Raw genomic sequence first — 20,937 nt, 5'->3', positions numbered from 1 at the left:
TGGAGTCATCCCAAAATATACAAACAGATTACCTAAATTGGTTCTATCACTTTTAATACATTGCATGAATGTCTCCCCAGTCTTACCTCTCCTTTCTACAACTCGCTCTTCTCCACTTATCTCCTTATTTTCTGTGGATGGTATATCTTGAGAATTAAAACTGGATATGCGAGCACGAATGCAGGGAGACCTAAATCATAAAATTTGGAACTGATGAGGGGAATGTGCATGATACAAATAAAGTTTGCTTTACCATCTTAAGAAGTGCAGTACCATGTGATCTGAGGAGTGTAAGGCTGGAAGTCATATGAAGTCTCTTGCTCATTCACAGCCCCTAGCTGGCGCACATAGGATGCATACTGCTGGCCAAGGTCATACAGCTTGCTGCTTTCACAGAGTGTCTGGAACCCTACTGGCAGGGGAGCAGTCTGCATGTGCATACTCTGATAATAGGAAATGGTGGCCTGGGATGAGAGAATTTAAAGGATAAGCAAGAGAACAAAGAGAATGCAGACAAGTAAAGGAAATAAAACAGGATAGTCTAAACCCAGTGAGGAATGTTGGTAATGTGAAGGATGATGATAACTTATGGACATATGAAAGACTGAAAAAAGCCTTAATTAACAGAAGGAAATTCCAAGGTATGCTTAACACAGAACAGCAGGGTGTGTTGTAACAGTACCGAGCGCAAAATCTGATCACTCTGTTTGATCAGCTCCTGCAGCTGCCGTAAGACATTCACTTTCACATCCTCTAGTTCCTGCTTCTGGGTTTTGGCATCTGCTATGCAAGTCCGGTAAGTTGCCATTGCCTCTTCTGCCTGCAGGAATATAATAATGGATAACTGGATAATGTAATATTAGAACTGATGTTGGTAATGAGAGGTATATTTTCTATAGCAGTGCTGTCCAACTTCTGTGGTACAGAGGGCCAAAATTTTACTGGCCTATGTGGTGGAGGGCCGATAATGGAAGTCAGTGTTGGCCACTCCAACTTTAAAACCACACACACACACACACACTGAAATCACACCCATGTTATCACAAGAACTTATAAGATCATATGCACATTAACGGTGGTAGCACACCAAAAAACCAAATGGTTGGTGCGCACTACAGGGAAATCCCTTATCACTCATATGTGAAAAATTGCCTCATCCTCCCCTGTGGATAATAAAACAACCCCCCCAACACACGATTAAACACCTTAGGGGCCTTTAACAACAATTTCCAAATGCTAACAAACCCCTAACAGGCTTACATTCCACAGGTAGCGTAGGGCAAGCAGAAAATGGCACACACAAGCAGCACTGGGCAGCAGAGAATGGCACACACAAGCAGCACTGGGCAAGCAGAGAATGTCAAACACAAGCAGCACTGATTAAGCAGAGAATGGCGCACACACAAGCAGCACTGAGTAAGCAGAGAATGGCACACCCAAGCAGCACTGGGCAAGCAGAGAATGGCACACCCAAGCAGCACTGGGCAAGCTGAGAATGGCACACCCAAGCAGCACTGGGCAAGCTGAGAATGGCACACACAAGCAGCACTCAGTAAGCAGAGAATGGCACACACAAGCAGAGAATGGCACACACAAGCAGCACTCAGTAAGCAGAGAATGGCACACACAAGCAGCACCGAGTAAGCAGAGAATAGCACACACAAGCAGCACAGAGTAAGCAGAGAATGGCACACACAAGCAGCACAGAGTAAGCAGAGAATGGCACACACAAGCAGCACAGAGTAAGCAGAGAATGGCACACCCAAGCAGCACTGGGCAAGCAGAGAATGGCACACCCAAGCAGTACTGGGCAAGCAGAGAATGGCACACCCAAGCAGTACTGGGCAAGCAGAGAATGGCACACCCAAGCAGTACTGGGCAAGCAGAGAATGGCACACACAAGCAGCACTGAGCAAGCAGAGAATGGCACACACAAGCAGCACTGAGTAAGCAGAGAATGGCACACACAAGCAGCACTGAGTTATCCGAGAATGGCACACATAGGGAGGGAAGGCAGAACAGAGCAGGAGACAGGGAAACCTATCATTCTGATATATACTACATACACAGTGCTGGTGCCCCATTAGCATTTTGAAAAAGGTGTGAACAGGTGAACAATGTGGGCAGTTTCAGTCTGGGTCTCAGGTGTGAACAGTACAGGCCTTTAGGATATAAACAATAGAGGTGTCACAAGTGTGAACAATATAGGGGGATCACAGGTGTGAACAATACAGGGGATTGCAGTCTGAATTTGAGGTCTAAACAATGCAGGGGCCAGTTTATCTCTGTAGTGGTACCTTTGTGGGGGGCCACAGAAGGGGGGACAGTTGGACAGCCCTGCTCTATAGCAAAGTACTTGTCTGTTGATGAACTTTATGCAGGTGGTAAAGTGATACTTTCCACCCATGTTTTTGGTTTTCAAATTTAAGAACATACCAAAATGATTTAATGTTTTTTTCAACTCACCCTGTTCTTAGCTTCTTCCTCTGCCCTTCTTTTCTTATCAAGTGATCGGATACCACTATGACTCTGTTCTTCTTCTGCACGTGTTGCATTGTATAGTGCTCTTTCATGATCCTCACTACGCTGCATATATGCTTGACGTGCCTTACGGAGATTGGTTTCAGCTTCCATCTATATGAATATCAATGGGTATCAGTTAAAGAATTGAAGGGAAAGCTATACAAACTCATGCGAATGGCCAAAAGTGCACAGTGCTGAGAGATTACCAAAGGCCAACAAATAAATGTGCAGTATACATACCAACTTGCGCTGGGCTCTCTGCCACTGCTCCTTCACCTCTTTTCTTCGCTTTTCATGTTCTTGACGTCGTATGTTGATTGGCTGCAAAAAATATTGTCAATATCATAACTTTGTAGTGTAGAAATAATAATCAAAGGCTTTGTTATTATTTATTTGTGTTTTGTTTAGCAGTCCTTAAGATGGCCACACATGGACATCTGTTCAGCCAGCAGATGGGGAAGCTCTTTTTTAATTTCCCTAATTTCTGAAGCTAAAATGTCTTGTCTTTGGGAAGCAAAGGCAAGAACATATCAGTGGGAGATCTTCCAAAGCTCCCAGGAAATGCTACATCTTTGTTTTTGTTTATTTCCATTGATGGAACAATTCATGGTAAATATTTCATTCCATACCAGCATAAAGAAATGTGAAATTTATTTAAGTTATTGTAGGACAGTAAAGATTTATGCACAGTAATATTATAAACCCCCCTCTTTAAAGCAGTTGGTATTTGTCAATTCTGACCCATGGGGATGGCAGTTACTGGGGTTTCAGTCTGAAGGATGGTTAGGGTGGTATTTAGGATGAATGACTATTTTCCTAATAGATATTTCTAGAATTCTAGCATAAAGGTTACCTGTCACCCTAAGAAATATTTCCCAATTCTTTTCTATTGTGTTTGTCAAGCAATATAAATGTTATTTGCACTATATAGTATAAATTATTTAAATCTGGTATCCTTAAATCTTGGAATGACACAATCACAACAAGCAGGTAGAAGCCATTTTGTGGACACTTATTAAGGCAAGCTTTGCATCATGCCAAATATTGTTTATGTGCCAGAACGGGGGACCTTATACACATACACATGCACTGGCTTCACAATTAGATGGTGAAAGTGAGAAGTGCAGCAATATCTAGGAAGTACAGAATGGAAAATTTAAGTATTTGCTCTATGCTCTAAGACATACTGGCGGGGTAGGCAATATATGATTGACCATGGAGATTTTTAAATACCTTTATATTGGATGTGAATTTATTAAGCTCTAATCTTACATAAATCTACCCCAAATGTCAGAAAAACAATATTTTCTAATAATTCCCACAAACATTATCAAATGTAAGAAATAAATTGCCTTCTGCACCAGGAGAGGAGGATGAACTTTGTGTTTGGAGAGACTACCAATAGAAGGCTTTCCATTTCACTTTGTAATTTTATATAAATTTATAGCAATTTATCTCTTTTTGGGAATGCTACAGATAAGGCTCCCTAAATCTTCACTATTCTCTGCCTATGCTCTGAACAAAACAACATTTATGGCTATGTCCTGGTCATGCAACTTTATGCTATCAAGGATCTATTTTTACCAGATTTGTATGAACTTGCTTTTGGATATCGGAACTCCCAGATATATGCATAACTCACACATATAGACACTCAGGGCAGCAATTAGTGCATACTATAAGAAAACGTTGCCATTTCTGGGGCATTCAATTCAATACTGTACTTAGTATGATTTAATATGTCATATTGGGCCCCACACTTTGCACTTGTACTAAGCTGTAGTGGGAAAAATGTGTCTCTAAAGGTAGCTCTGCATATGCCTATATAACTTACTGTCTGTGTAAGGAAACAGATATAGAAGGAAATAGATATAGATAAAAAAAAATCCTTGTCGTTTAGGAGACAAGAAAACCTTTCACAATGTCTACCTCTACAAACATCTATTGCTCATACCATAAGTCTGGACATTCCTAAATCAAGTCATAGATTAGATGATGGCTCATTGCAGTATTAGTTGAAGATTATGTAGGATTTGCAAATCCACACAGAGGGCCATATTGCACAAATACAATTGTTTAGCCGATGGCCTGAATGAGTAGACCTGTATTAAACTGGGAGGTACCTTTAGCGGCTCTCACTTCTACATCCTAATTTCAGAATGGATCTTTATCTTTAACTGTATCTTCCTATGGCATTTTTATTTTCTCCCAACATCCAACATAAATGCATTTATTGCAGATGTGTATGTTTTCATTATATTCACATACCTGTAAGAATGTCTGATGCTGAAGAGTTAGTGCTGTGTGAAGTATACCATGCCCATGCTCTAAATCCTGCTCCAGAGCTACAGAATAAATGGACTGGAAGGGCATGTGAGTCTGAGGGTGGAAACAAATGACACATACAAGGTGAAAAGCACACCTATTATTCTGAAATGTAGTTATTTCATTCCAGTCGGCCTTCTCCATAAATGTTATCCATGCTTAAAATCTTACTCCATCTACAGTAAGGTCCAGCACAAAGAGTCAATAAAAATTATAGAAAACAAATACAATTAATGGGATGATTCACCTTTAAATGAACTTCAAGTATGGTGTACATATTGACATTCTAAGACAATTTGCAATAAGTTTTCATGTTTTATGTTTTGCAATTATTTTAATTATTTGACCTTTTGTTCAGCAGCTCTCTAGTTTGGAATTTAAATAGCTATCTGGTTGCTAGGGTGTAGTGTAACTTTGCAACCAGGCAGGGGTTTAAATGAGAGATGGAACTATTAATAAGAGAGGGCATAAACAAAGTTAAGTTATAAAAAGTAGCAATAACTATAAAATAATAGCAACAGATTTTTAGTTTAGTTTAGTTAAAGCAAAATTTTTCTTATAAGAGAGAGAAGAACCATCCTAGCACCAAATTGCAGGTAATCTGAAAGTGCTTAAAGTGGTATTACAACCCATACTGGAATCATTTTGGACACATTTTCAAAAAAGGAATTTTCATTAAAAAAACCAAGACTGGGCAAGCCTACATCTGAAACCAATACATCAAGCTAACTTAATTTGATCATCTGCAACCAAGGTTCAAAGGCAGTATAAGAAAGAATGGCCAATGCAGTTTGAAAGTTCAAAAGATGATGGCAAAATGTGGCTTCATGGGAGACATTTTTAAATCACTTCTTCAACAAACAAATGAGTAAATATGTAGCAAGTACCAAATAGCTCCTTACAGTTCAGTGATTAGAAGTTGGGGGACAGCCTTGCTTACAGATCAAATTTTAATGTTAAAGACCTCAGAAAATGATTTGAAATAAACTCAGGGTGCTTCTTTGAGCACTTTTATATTTTGCATTCATTTATTTTTAGTGTCTGAAATATTAGAAGCTTTAGTCAGTTTGCGTCTGTGTCTATGTACTTTCTACATTCAGTAAACTCTATGTTTACATAGCATTCCACAACCTCACTGTCCTGACTGTGAAGAACCCCCTACGTTGCTTCAAATGAGAGTTCTTTTCTTGTAGTCTAAATGGGTGGCCTCTGGTACGGCGATCCTCTTTTTGGGTAAAAATGTCCCCTCCTATTTGTCTATAATGTCCTCTAATGTAAAGTGTAATCATGTCCCCTCGCAAGCGCCTTTTTTCCAGAGAAAACAACCCCAAAACAGTCTACCCTAATAATTTAAGTCTTCCATCCCTCTAACCAGTTTAGTTGCACGTCTCTGCACTCTCTCCAGCTCATTTATATCCCTCTTAAGGACTGGAATCCAAAACTGCACTGCATACTCCAGATGAGGCCTTACCAGGGACCTATAAAGAGGCATAATTATGTTTTCATCCCTTGAGTTAATGCCCTTTTTTATGCAAGGCAGAACTTTATTTGCTTTAGTAGCCACAGAATGACACTGCCCAGTTTTAGACAACTTGTTATCTACAAAAACCCCTAGATCCTTCTCATTTAAGGAAACTCCCACCACACTGCCATTTAGTGTATAACTTGCATTTATCAGTGCATCTAATATACAGACACATAATGGTAGAAATATTCAGGTTTGGGGATATTTTGCTTGTTCTGGAGAGGGTGGTTTCTACAGAATTAAAGAGAATTCAAGTGACAGCACTTCAACGTTTAAACATTGTTATTCTGTCCCCAAAAACTGCTAAATAAAGGCATTTTCATTATACAGGTATAGGACCTGTTATCCAGAATGCTCGGGACCTGTGGTTTTCCAGATAACAGATAGTTCTGTAATTTGGATCTTCATACCTTACGTCTACAAGAAAATCATGTAAGCATGGTAGGCTGGTTTTGCCTCCAATAAGGACTAATTATATCTTAGTCTGAATTAAATACAAGGAACAGTTTTATTATTACAGAGAAAAAGAAAATCATTTTTAAAAATTTGCATTATTTGGATAAAATGGAGACTTTAGGAAACAGGCATTCCGTAATTTGGAGCTTTCTGGATAACAGTTTTCCGGATAACTGATCCCATACCTGTACAATGAAGTTCTGAGGCTTGGATTGTGTGGATCATGGTTAATTGGAACACTGGTACACTGGCACCAGTCTTGAAGTTTTAAAGGAATACTAAAGCTAAAGAAGAAGGGTAAGGAAGAAAGCACCACGCAGGGGAGTGTAGGTAAAAACGCTCGCCCTTAGACTGGTGCATTAAGCTTAGTATATAAAATATAGCATTTTTAGCCATATTAATTTTATGGTTTAGTTCTCCTTTATAGAGGATTAATTCTTCAGCAGGACAGAGTCTAAAATTGCTAGGGCTATTTAAAGTCCAAAAAGAAGCAAGGAGTGCAGACTTTCCCTCTACAGTCACCAGCACTCACTGGGGAACAACTAAAAATAAAAAAAATACATATATAATGTACACTCTATGGGACTCTAATATGGAATATCAAATTCTGCAAATGTCGGACATATCAGTTATTGAGACTGAGACAGCAAATACTAACAAGCTTTTCTTAAACTGAATTCATGAATATTATGTATTTTTAAGAAAGATATCATATGAGTAAAAAACATGTGTAAGTTTTGTCTACCTAATGAAAAATACTTTTTTCTTGGTAGTGGACATTTGAACCCAATTATATATGTTAGTAGCGGTCTGAAGCACACACATATATATATATATATATATATATATATATATATATATATATATATATATATATATATATATATATATATATATATATATATATATATATATATATATATATATATATATATATATATATATATATATATATATATATATATATATATAATCCAAAAAATGAAGGAAGCACTCACGGCAAATTTTTCTTGAAAAAACTTTTTACTGGATCATGCAAACATCAACGCGTTTCGGTACCTCAAGGGACCGTCATCCTGATGACGGTCCCTTGAGGTACCGAAAACGCGTTGATGTTTGCATGATCCAGTAAAAAGTTTTTTCAAGAAAAATTTGCCGTGAGTGCTTCCTTCATTTTTTGGATTGTATGCTTTACTTGGCTAGCACCCGGCCTCAATGACTATTGGCGAAGGTGAGTGCCGGCTTCACATGCTTTTATATATATATATATATATATATATATATATATATATATATATATATATATATATATATATATATATATATATATATATTTATATATATTTTATGATTCATGTGAGCCTGAGGTACATACCCACAATTTATTTCACCTGCCTGACCAGAGCAGATTTTTGCCGAAATGCACCACACGGCAACGTCAAGAACGAATGCCCTTTATGTGTGCTAAATACATATATTGGACACTATTTATTTTTAATTGAGAATTAAAAGTGGGCTCTTACCTCCTGGTTCAGTGCTCCTTTGTAAGCATTAACCAGTTTCTGGAGTCCTTTGGCATACTCCATCTCTAAAATAAAAATAAATCATTGAGGGAACACACCTAACTATGTGCAGAGAGAGAGGGAGGGAATTAGTAAAGCAATCTCAAACCTGCAGGGGAGAAGCTGAAAATGGTAGAGGGGAGCTAATAAGAATGTACCCCTGGCTGGTGTGGTTTTTAGTGTACACGAGCAGTGACCCTAGGTTTAAGGTTACTAATTTGAATCATTGGGGAGTGCCTGACAATTTGGTATTGCCCAATGGATTACACCTTTCTTTCTCAAGCTCTTAAAAAAATAAAAATTGCCATTACATACACATTCTGGATGCTAATCACTGACCAGTAACCGGAAGCAACCCTAGGCCGAATAGAAAAGATCCACTCCCCCAAATAATGATTTAATATTGAACTGAATAATATATTTAAATTTGCATAGTTAGCACAAGGTCTAATAACTCATAGGAACCAATGAGTGTTTCCATCCAGACGATATAGTAAATAGTGCCCGATGATACAAACTATGCAACTCTGCACCTGTCACTGCACTCAGAGGGGTATATTTATCAAAGAGTGAAGTTAGAGCTCTCCAGCGCCACAGTCCGCTAGAGTGAAAGTCCGCCACTCTCCATTCATTTTTATGGCATTTTGAAAGGCATATTTATCAAAAAGTGAACTTTCACTTTCACCCATTGATAAATAGTCTTTGAAAAATGCCATAGAAATTAATGGAGAGAGGTGGAATTGCACTCTAGCGGACTGTGGAGATCTCCAACTTCACTTTTTGATAAATATACCCCATAGTGTAAATTTTTGCCCAAAAAGGTTAAATGTGCAGCCTAAAATCCACCCCATGTGCATGGTGACAGCTGGATTCCATTCCTGTCAGTGGGAGAATTGGGGGCTCAAATCCCCACTGAGACAGACAACTGTGTGTGAGACAAAAGCCTAAGGCAGAGAAAACAAAATATTCTGCCCAGTATTTAGAATGTACTGACAGATACAATGCTTTTTTCTGTGGGTTAAACAGGTACAAACTGAAGGATGGAAATCAGCAGCAGCAGCAGCACTCAGGCCTGGACTGGCAATTGGTAGATTTTGACAAATGTAATGGTGCTGCTGTAATATGCCATAGACAGTTACCATACTGTTTTGTTTTTTTTGTACTTGAAGTGGCATGACATTTTTAAATCTCATTCTGCTTGGCAGCACTTCATCGCCAAATAAAGATGTATTTGTTTGTCTCAGCTGTCTGGACTGACTCATCAAAATAAGGGAATATTCATAAGTTGTTCAGCATGGCTCAAGGTTAATGGTTAAAGGCTTCAATCATAGATAAAAATATTTTTTTATAATTTTAAAAAATATATATTTCTATTTATCGCTCAGTCTATAAAACATGTGTACTGTATACTGCCAGATTGGTTACCTATTAAGTTTGCCTATAAGATAGTAGAATATAACACTTAATGATTTCATATTGATAGATTCTAAGCAGTACAGAAATAGTTAGTAGCTAAAACTAAGAAGGGAGCTTGGAAGAGCATGAAGAATGAAAGAAATTAATTTGGGAAAATGCCAGTTACCCATCAACTCACCCAAAATGGTTCTCTTCTCTATATAGCTGCTCAGATCTTTCAAGTATTTTGCCATATTTTTTGCATACAGAAGAGCAGCTTGGACACCCCCGTCACTACGCTGTAAGATCACATCCACATCTTCTCCTAAAGGGCTCCCTATAATAATAATGAACTTAAAATACCTAATGTATTATTCGATTTAGTCTTCAGCACAATCTCTCTGCGCACACCAAAATATCCTCCTAATATGGAAGGCACCCTCGCATTTCGTACCTGTTTCCACATACTCAGAAGCATTAGGCAATGCTCCCTCACCCCCAGACAGACCACCACACAGACTTTCCATTGACTGCTGGGATAAAGAACAACACTAATATCAGTTATACATAGAAAAATACATAAGTGGGAATATGTGACATCTGGATGTATTTATTTTATAGAATATTGTTATCAGTTTAATGGAAGAAAAAGTTTTACTAAAGAAATTCAGGTTTATAAAACAATTTATAATTTCAAAGCCATGGTTCAGTGTAGAACCTAGCTTTGTAGAGGCCAAAACAGAGGAAAACAAAGAGCTGGTAGGTGTATTTCAGATAGTTTCAGGTAGTGTCCAGTAGAACTGAAGATATGACTAATTACCTGACTCTGGTCTCCAGGGGGCAAGGATAATAATGTGCTGCTGTCCACTTCCCCCATAAGGAATTCTGAGATCCTGGAAGAGAAAGAAGAAATTAACAACATATACCCTTAGACCTTCAATCTAAATGTTTGCCCTTTCTATCTAATATCCCTCACAAGAACCATGAAACCAAAGTCCTCCTCTTACGTGCTGCTGAAGCATACAGCCATGCTTTCCAGTGCTTTTTCAAAGTCACGTTTATCATTTTCAATGCTGGATTCATAGTGGAAACCTGTGGAAAACAGAGCATACAAGTGAGGAAATCAATTGCATGAGGTGTACAGAAGATAATGCAGAAAGAGGTAAGAAAGTAGTGCCTTTTGGATCAGTAGGGGGATTTGGTCTTAAACAGAATATAAGATTTAATGAAATTCCTCAGACCAGATTTTACCCCGGAATTCTGGTAAAATTTTTTCTGTCTGCTTTCCTTAAGTAGAGGTTGTGTTAAAATGAAGCACTATTTGTTTAACATTCCTACTGACCTTTCACCTTTGAGATGAGGGTACCAGCTGCAGTCAGAGTCTCTACAGTGTTGAGCAGTGGGTACTTGTTAATCACTTGGCGAAGAAGTCTCAGTGCTTCCCCAAGACACTCATGTGCCAGAGGCCGTCTTGTCTCTTTAAGATCTGTTGGTCACAAGGTGAGAATTATAGGATTAGTCTCTCAATTAGTTAAGCTATGTACCCACAGCAATTAACTTATTTATTGAGAGCCAGAAGTCTATCTTAAGAACACATTTACATGTGAGCATTCTATGTACTGGATATCATATAAAGTTATCAAATGTAAAATATAACCTAGTTTGTGCTGCCCAATGTTTTTAATGTACTGGGTAGATCATATAATATATTACATACATGTCTGAGGGCTGTATTATTTTTAAATGTTGATACCTTAGGGGGCACCTTTTTCTGGCTAAACTAATTAATTCCAACTCCTAAATACATTGTGTCCTTGTTAATAACCAGCAGTACAAAGCCTGCTTTTTGCAGAAGGTTTGATACTTACACTTACCAATACCCAACTTACTTCTTTGAAGTACATAATGACTTTATTAGACCAATTTGCTTAAATTTTTGAAGCTCTAAATATAAATTATAAATATTAATATATTAGAATAAGAATCAGAATTTTCTACTGGTTTAAACCCAGCTTCTATTAAATGGTGGCTTGAGAACCATATTAGTTATATCAGTAAAGTTAAATTAATGGGGTAATCAGAATGTTCTCCTGTTTTAAACTCAGCTTCTTTTAAATGGTGGCTTGTGAACCATATTAATTATTTCAGTGGTCTGGTAACCAGATCAAATGGGATACATTAAAAAAAAATCTCCTTCTGAGGAGAAACTTTACTACCAAATAAGCATTACGTTCAATCTGTTTATATAGACACTTCTTTACCTTCTAGTTCAAATATCGAAATGTTATGTCTTAAACTTTGGCTCCTCCTACCAACTGGATTTTTAAACCTGCCCAACTGATATCTGCTGTGACAATATACAGTATTCTTGAGTACTGCACTATAGAAGGATTTATACAAAAAACGAATTACCTCCCGTTTACCTTAGTATTTGTATCTAAAGAGGGCCAAGCCTATTAGAGCTTACAATCTAAGAGAAGAAAGGTTTATAGGAAACAAGGTATGGGGATGGACAAGATCAGGAGTAAAGTGAGATATTTTGCCTTGAGCATAATGCTTAGTAGGTGGCAGTGGCATATATTATATCATGAGGGAAAGCTGGTCTAGATGTGGGTAAGGATCTCCAAAAAATGCGATTGATTAAAGGCAGAGAGATTGGGAGAAAGTTACATTGCGGGAGAAAGTTCCACAGAAAGGGTTCAGTGCTAGCAAAGTCTTGAATGGGTATGTGTGAAGACGTAACAACAGAGATATTGAGGAGTAGATCAGTAGCAGAACGTAACAAATGGTTTGGGGACCACTTGGAGATTCAGAGTTCAGAGAGTAATGTAAATTTAATCCTGAAAGGTAGCAGAAGCCATTGCAGAGACGGGCAGAGAAAGATCTGTTAGTGAGGTGCCTGAGCCTGACAGCTTCGGTTATTATGGACTGGAGTGGTTCAAGCCTCTGGCAGGGAAGATTAATCAATAAACTGTTGCAGTACACAATATGTGTGAATACGGATGACATTTAGTGCAATAAATATAAAAAGGTATGTTATAAATATACCAAAAAGCATTGCTTTATGCATAGTAAAAATGTTACTGCTACAGAACAGGAAAGAGCAAACATCTTCTAGAGGAAATAGCACTCAATATGCTGCTATAAGATAAGGCTCTTAAAATACACTGTGCACTTATTCTTTCTTAATGTGTGTAAGGGCCCGAAGGCTCAGTTGAAGTGCGGACCAAGGAGGAGGCAGGTAGTCAGCGAGTTCGTGGTACAAAGGGATCAGGCAGAAGAATAGTCGAGGTACAGGCAAAGGTTTCAATCCAGGCAGCAAGGGGTCAATCCGAATAACAGGCAAGGTTGGTACACAAGAATCAGTCAATAATATAACACCCAGGAATCACGAAGATGAACCTATACTTGGGCAATGTTAGCAATGTCCAGGGGGTTTAAATAGGCGAGTTTTGGCGCCAAGATTTGGACGCGATGACGTCATGACGCTGACGCCGGCGTCAAGACGCTAACGTCGTGACGCCGGCAAACGTTCTGACGCCGGCGAACGTTCCGTCGCCGGCGACCAATCGGAGAGCGGGAGGCAGCCGACGTCATCACACAGGGACCAGCAGGATCCACATGGAGGAAGGAGTCGCCATCTTGGACGCCGTCGCCATCTTGGACGCCATGGCCAACAGGAGGGTGAGAGACTTCAGCTTCCATTACAGTACCCCCTTCCTTAGGGGGGGCCTCAGGACCACCGAAACCGGGACTGGAAGGAAATTGCTTGTGGAATCTTCGAATAAGAAGAGGAGCATGGACGTCAGAGTCCTTCACCCAGGAGCATTCCTCTGGACCAAAACCCTTCCATTCGATTAAATACTGTAACCCACCCCTGGAAATTCGAGAGTCCAGAATTCTTTTGACTTCAAATTCTTGGTGTCCATCAATAAGAACAGGAGTAGGAGAAGACGAGGAAGAAGAATCCTTTGCCGGTTTGAGAAGAGATACATGGAAGACATTGGGAATCCGCATCTCGGGGGAAAGCTGAAGACGAACTGCCACGGGATTGATGATTTCAATAATGGGGAAAGGACCGATGAACTTGGGGCCGAGTTTAGGAGTAGGAACTTTAAGATGAATGTTCCGTGTAGACAGCCAAACCTTATCACCGAGGCAATATTGTGGGGAAGAAATTCTTCTCTTGTCCGCGAATTTCTTCTGAGACAGAGAACTCTTTTCCAAATTAGCTTTAGTGGCAACCCAGATAGCAAGCATATGAGCGGCCTGATCATTGGCAGCAGGGACGTTTGTGAGAAGAAGGTCTTGCGGAAAAGCTAGAGGATTCTGACCATAGACACAAAAGAACGGAGACTTTTCAGAAGAAGCGTGCATAGCATTGTTGTGAGCAAATTCTGCCCAAGGAAGAAGGTCTGCCCAGTCGTCTTGGCACAAGGAGACATGGCAACGAAGAAATTGCTCCAATGCTTGGTTGACTCTCTCAGCAGCTCCGTTAGATTGAGGGTGATAGGCAGAGGAAAACTGGAGAGAGATATGAAGTGCCTTGCATAACGATCTCCAAAATGTGGAAACGAATTGGGAACCTCTGTCCGACACCACTTCAGCCGGGAATCCGTGAAGACGAAAGATGTGTTGGATGAATAATTTGGAGAGTTCCTGAGCAGAAGGTAGCTTACGCAGGGGAATGAAATGGGCCATCTTGCTGAATCGGTCAACCACAACCCAGATAACCGTATGACCGAGGGAAACAGGCAAATCCACAATGAAATCCATCGCCAGGTGAGTCCATGGACGAGAGGGAATAGGTAAAGGTAGAAGTAATCCTTTGGGAGGGGAGTGGCCAGACTTGGAAGCTGCACAAACAGAACAGGAGGAGACGAAATCCTTGACGTCCTTTCGGAGAGAAGGCCACCACACTAGGCGAGACAGGAGTTCAGTAGTTTTCTTGATACCCGGATGGCCGGCTTGTCTGGAATTATGAGACTGAGCAAGGATAGAATAACGAAGATCTGGAGGAACAAAAGCAACCCCCAAAGGAGTACTGTCAGGAGCAGAGGACTGTGCGGACAATAACTGAGAGGCCATGGTGGGGAATAAGGCTGCAATAATTTTAACAGGAGGCACAATGGGTTCTGGGTCTTCGGAACACGAATCCTCGGGAATGAAGCTTCTGGAAAGAGCGTCGGCTTTCTTGTTTCTGGACCCCGGGCGGAATGTGATCACGAAATTGAATTTGGAGAAGAAAAGTGCCCATCTAGCTTGTCTGGGATTGAGGCGTTTAAGGGACTGGATGAATTCAAGGTTCTTGTGATCCGTAAAAATATATACTGGCAGCGAGGAACCTTCCAACAGATGGAGAGTCTCCACTCTTCAAGAGCTAGTTTAACTGCCAATAGCTCACGATTTCCCACGTCATAGTTCGGCTCAGAAGAAGAAAACTTTTTAGAAAAGAAAGCACAAGGATGAAGTTTGCCGTCATTAGAGGACCTTTGGGACAACACCGCACCAGCTCCTACGTCGGAGGCATCCACCTCAATGAAGAATGGAAGGAGAGGTTCTGGGTGCCTAAGGATTGGGGCAGATGAAAAAGAGTCCTTGAGGTTCTTGAAAGCTTATAAAGCCTGAGTTGTCCAACATTGGGGCTTCCCACCCTTCCGAATGAGAGACAGGATAGGGGAAATTTTGGAGGAGAAGCCTTTGATGAACTGTCTGTAGTAATTGGCAAAGCCAATAAACCTCTGGATAGCCTTAGTGCTGGTGGGGAGGGGCCAATCCTGGATCGCTGAGACTTTGGCCGGATCCATCTTGAAGCCTTGTTGGGAAATAATGTACCCCAAAAAAGGAATAGAAGAAACTTCGAAGGAACACTTTTCCAACTTGGCAAACAGATTATTTTTCCTTAAACGAGACAAAACTTCCCGTACCTGGATTCGATGCTCGGAAAGGTTTGAAGAAAAAATTAGAATGTCGTCTAGGTATACGACCACACTTATGCCAAGTAAGTCCCGGAAAACATCATTTACCAGCTCTTGGAAAACCGCAGGGGCGTTACAGAGTCCAAAGGGCATCACGAGATACTCGTAGTGCCCATCACGAGTATTAAATGCGGTTTTCCATTCGTCCCCTTCTCTGATCCGAATGAGATTGTAGGCTCCCCGAAGATCAAGCTTGGTAAAGATGCTGGCGCCTTTGAGCTGGTCAAATAACTCGGAAATAAGGGGGAGCGGATAGCGGTTTTTCACAGTAATCTTGTTCAATCCGCGATAATCAACGCAGGGACTGCCATCTTTCTTTTCGACGAAGAAGAAGCCTGCTCCTGCAGGAGACGAAGAAGGACGAATGAAGCCCCTAAGCAGGTTTTCCTGGATGTACTCTTTCATCGCCGCAGTTTCAGAGGGGGAGAGCGGGTAAGTACGTCCTCTTGGAGGCATGGTTCCAGGTAGAAGCTCAATGGGACAATCATAGGGCCGGTGGGGTGGCAGGACTTCAGCAGATTTCTTGTTGAACACATCGGAGAAATCTTGATAAACAGGAGGAATTGAAGAATTAGAAACAACAGAGGATACCTTGACCAAGGACTGGGCTGGAAGACAGTTCTGTTGACAAAAGAAACCCCAACGAGAAATTTGAGTTGCGGACCAGTCAATGACTGGATTATGGGTGCGCAACCAAGGGAGTCCAAGGACTACAGGAGTCGAGGGGCAATCAATAATCAAGAATGAAAGTCTCTCGGTATGCAGGGTGCCCACTTTGAAGGATAATTCTTGCGAAGACTTGGAGATGAAGGCAGAAGAAAGAGGCCGATCATCAATGGCAAGAACAAGTGGAACAGCCAGACTTTGGAGAGGAATAGAATGTTGTTCTGCGAAGGCTTTATCCAAGAAGTTCCCAGCTGCGCCGGAGTCAAGGAAAGCTTGGGTAGAGATGGTCTTGGAAGCCAACTGGAACTGTACAGGGAGAAGGAAACGATGAGTAGAAGCCTGGGGAAGTTGATTAATCCCGCCCAGGTAAGTTTCCCCAAACTTACCTAGGCACTGGCGTTTCCCGACTTCGCAGGGCATTCATGGGCAAAGTGGGATTTGCCCCCACAGTATAAACAGAGTCCAGCAGCCCTTCTCCTTAACTTTTCCTGTTCGGAAAGACGGGCACGACCAATCTGCATAGGCTCTTCTGAGGTGGAGGGAGAAGAAGCCGGAGTAGAAGAAGAAGAAGAAGAAGTGCTGGGAAGAACAGGTCTCTGGAAACGAGGAGCCAGGGGAGGTTGAAACTTCCTCACACGTTCCTTTACGGCAAGGTGCTCTCTTTGGCGGGTGTCCACTTTGACTGCCAGCGCCACCAAATATTCCCAACGAGTAGGCAATTCACGTGAAACCAAATCGTCCTTCAGACGCATGGACAACCCGTTGTAGAAGGCAGCGTGATAACTATCATTGTTCCAGCTGGTCTCGGCCACCAGAGTACGGAATTCGATGGCATATTCTGGCACCGAACGTGTACCTTGGCGGATCTGGAACAAGCGAGAGGAGGCAGATGCAGACCGGCCGGGAGCATCGAACACTGTGCGTAGCTCACGAATAAAGGCCTTCGAATCATCAATCAGGGGGTCCTCTTTCTCCCACAACGGTGATGCCCATTCCACAGCTTTCCCAGTCAGGCGGGTAATGATGTATCCCACCTTGGCACGCTCTGAGACATATTGATGAGGTAGCAGAGTGAACTGGATCTCACACTGGTTGATGAATCCTCTACAAGCCTCAGAATCACCACTGAAGAGCGGAGGTGCCGGAATCCGGGGTCCGGAGACATGGAACGGCGCCACAGGAATAGTGGCCGGAGCAGGTGCAGGAACCTGAGCCGAAGGAGAGAGAGCCGATAACTTGTCCAAAATGGCCTCAAGAGCTTGGCCAAAATGCGACTGCTGAGCTTCATAGGCCTCCATGCGTGAGGCAATCCCACGAAAGGCTCTTCCGAAATCTGGTTGAGCCGCAGCCTCCTCAGATGGGTCCATGGCCCAAGTATAATGTAAGGGCCCGAAGGCTCAGTTGAAGTGCGGACCAAGGAGGAGGCAGGTAGTCAGCGAGTTCGTGGTACAAAGGGATCAGGCAGAAGAATAGTCGAGGTACAGGCAAAGGTTTCAATCCAGGCAGCAAGGGGTCAATCCGAATAACAGGCAAGGTTGGTACACAAGAATCAGTCAATAATATAACACCCAGGAATCACGAAGATGAACCTATACTTGGGCAATGTTAGCAATGTCCAGGGGGTTTAAATAGGCGAGTTTTGGCGCCAAGATTTGGACGCGATGACGTCATGACGCTGACGCCGGCGTCGTGACGCCGGCGAACGTTCTGACGCCGGCGAACGTTCCGTCGCCGGCGACCAATCGGAGAGCGGGAGGCAGCCGACGTCATCACACAGGGACCAGCAGGATCCACATGGAGGAAGGAGTCGCCATCTTGGACGCAGTCGCCATCTTGGACGCCATGGCCAACACGAGGGTGAGAGACTTCAGCTTCCATTACAATGTGCAGAATATAAGCCAAAATGAAACTGATTCTTAGTTGGCCAAGGTGTAAGAGGTGTCAGTTTCTAAGATCATGTGTGAGGCAAGCTTTATTTTCCCACCGGGGTGAGGACCATATGCATTGATGTGGTCCTCTTCCTGATGGCCTGCAGTGGCGGCAATCATTACGCAACTGGCAACCACAATAAAATAGTGAAACTTTACACATATGGCCAGATTAAATCTTTTACAGTCTGTTTAGTGAACTGGAGCTCATTTATCAAATCAATCAATCAAGTACTGGGGAGTGCTGGATACCATATAATGGTAAATAATATCCTATGACGTTGCCAGTCAATCAGCTAATGAGGAGGAGCATATAAAATGCCTTTTAGAACAACAAGGGGGGGGGAGGGTCATTTATTAATGCTGGGTAAATTTGCACCTAGGCAGAAACCCACAGCAAACCAATCAGTGATTACTCTTCTTTATCTAGCTAAAGGTAAAAATACAAAAGCAAAACTAGTTGCCATGCATTATATCCCAAGTGCAAATTTGCCCAGTGTTACTAAATAACCTTGTGGTACTAATAGGCATTTTATATCTTCTCCTCGCTAGCTGTTTGATTTGTAACTTCATAGGCTACTATTTACCATGTAATGCTATCCAATACTCCCCAATAATTTATTTTCCTATATGCATTAATTAACTGGTAATTCTGGTTAACCCTTGAACCCAGGTAGGATTTTGACATGAACTCTCATTCTTTTGCAGGTGAAGGACAAACTGGTTCTGAAAAGTGTTGACTAAACAAGATAATGGCAGTGAACAACTGGGGCAGGTTATGTCATGCCTTGTTATCTGGTAATATTTAGTCACACTATGGATAAACACCTCTAGATATTTGATCTCAATTGTGTTGTTTTTCAGCACATGTAACATGTAGGCTGCAAGTGAAAAAACTTGTCAACATTAACAGCCCTCCATTTCTCACCTTCAGTGAATTTCAACTTTGACTTTGAGTCACGTAATTATTTGTTGGTTACAGTAATATACTGTATGTACAAGAGAATATTCAGTGAAAGAATATCAATACAATTAAAGGAAACTAACAGAATCACAGTAATGTATAAACTTTATTATTAAAAAAAAAAAAAAAAATCTTGCCATATTGGTATATTGCATGCAAGTTGTGATGCACATTTTCTTTAGCAGGCACCAGCAATAACGCTTTAGCACTATGCATATTGATCTTGCATTGGTAAATGAGCCATTAATTCTAAGAAATTATTCCAGAAAAAATGTTTTCCACATTACTGAACATGATAAATTTATGTATATGAATTTATGTGAATTAAATATTGAATTAGTGGAATTTTTAGATTTGTTTATTTGAACCATAAAGAATTTAATGTCATAAATAAATAAAAACAAGTTAAAAAAAATTACTGGAATTTTTTTTATAGGTTAGGTTAGACATTTTCAGTCAAAACACATTGCAAATACTGGGTTCCTTGCTCAATGTCTCAAAACTGTTTTGAAAACAATCACAACTGCATGACTTCATGTGATTTTTATGCAGCTTTCTTCAATACATTGCTGGAATCATGGAAGAAGTGGACGTCAAATCAAGGGTGGTGCAGAAAAAATTACAGTTTGGACAAAAACAGTGTTGTCTGGTTGGATCAGGAGCATGGACACACATGACATTTTACTAAGCTTTTTTTGTTTTATTTAAAAAAAAAAAAAAAAACAACAACCCACAATACCCTATTTTATCCACTACCTAATATCTCAGGTCCCCTTGGGGTTGGGGGCTCAGCCAGCAAGGTAATATCGGGAACTGCAATTACTAAAGTAGGCCAAAATCTCTGCATACAAACTGCATGAAATGTACTTGCATGGAATCACATAAAATTCAGTTGTGCAATGAAAAGCCTATGTTTTTTCAGTATAAAGCACCTTTATTATTGCATTATTATTATTACATTATTGCAGCTGGTATGTGCAAATATATAGATACTATATATTTTTACTGACACCTCTCTCTGATAAGCATTCCCCGTCAACCTATACAACAACTTCACTTTAGCAGACTGGCTTCTCACAGAAGGAATTTGTTGGTCTGCCCTCTTACCATGTGCAGGCCCCAGCTTCAAACAGTCTGTCTTAAGCCAGCTGGTTAAAGATCTTATCAAACAACCATTTGGCTCAGTATCGGACTGGGACACCAGGGGCCCACCCAAAAACCTTTGACCAGGGGCCCACCAATTAATCTTAGACCAGGGGCCCACTCTTAGTACTATTATTCTTCCTCTCCTCACTCAACCTCTATTCTCCTAGTCTCTTTTCTTTACATACTATACTCTATTTTTCCAACTTTTTAGCCTTTGTTCTCATAAAAATAGGGAATGGCTATGAAATAGGCCAAATGTTTAGCTGCATGGGGCCCACTGACACCTGGGCCCACCAGGACTTTTCCTGGTATCCCGGTGGGCCAGTCTGACACTGATTGGGCTGAATGGCCAGATTTGTCTGTGTTCATTTATTTTCTAGAAATCAAAAAACATACGCCAAAATGCAATATAGTAATGTTATACACTGCTCAGACAATACTGTTATTAACAAAACCCTTTGAAAATATG

At 40.8% G+C, this 20,937-nt stretch overlaps 1 protein-coding gene across 8 annotated transcripts in view; it reads right to left on the bottom strand.

The window, feature by feature from the left end:
- Positions 1-20,937, bottom strand: part of arhgap45.S (Rho GTPase activating protein 45 S homeolog) — a 59,955-nt gene that overhangs the window by 9,916 nt on the left and 29,102 nt on the right. For 2 of the 8 annotated variants that reach the window (XM_041579902.1, XM_041579906.1), the window contains 12 exons: positions 11,129-11,272; positions 10,794-10,878; positions 10,607-10,679; positions 10,241-10,316; positions 9,986-10,123; positions 8,353-8,417; positions 4,792-4,902; positions 2,764-2,844; positions 2,467-2,634; positions 683-820; positions 274-464; positions 87-190 (listed from right to left, as the gene is read on the bottom strand). In XM_041579902.1, coding sequence (XP_041435836.1) covers positions 87-190; positions 274-464; positions 683-820; positions 2,467-2,634; positions 2,764-2,844; positions 4,792-4,902; positions 8,353-8,417; positions 9,986-10,123; positions 10,241-10,316; positions 10,607-10,679; positions 10,794-10,878; positions 11,129-11,272 — 1,374 coding nt within the window. Of the gene's footprint in view, positions 1-86; positions 191-273; positions 465-682; positions 821-2,466; positions 2,635-2,763; positions 2,845-4,791; positions 4,903-8,352; positions 8,418-9,985; positions 10,124-10,149; positions 10,320-10,606; positions 10,680-10,793; positions 10,879-11,128; positions 11,273-20,937 lie in introns of those variants that run through there. The other 6 variants (XM_041579901.1, XM_041579905.1, XM_041579903.1 and 3 more) reach the window with 5 other exon arrangements.

The sequence above is a fragment of the Xenopus laevis genome, chromosome 1S, assembly GCF_017654675.1.
Source record: "Xenopus laevis strain J_2021 chromosome 1S, Xenopus_laevis_v10.1, whole genome shotgun sequence".
NCBI classification, from domain to species: domain Eukaryota; kingdom Metazoa; phylum Chordata; class Amphibia; order Anura; family Pipidae; genus Xenopus; species Xenopus laevis.
The sequence above is the reverse complement of the archived record's forward strand: the minus strand, read 5'-3'. Positions and strand labels throughout refer to the sequence as shown.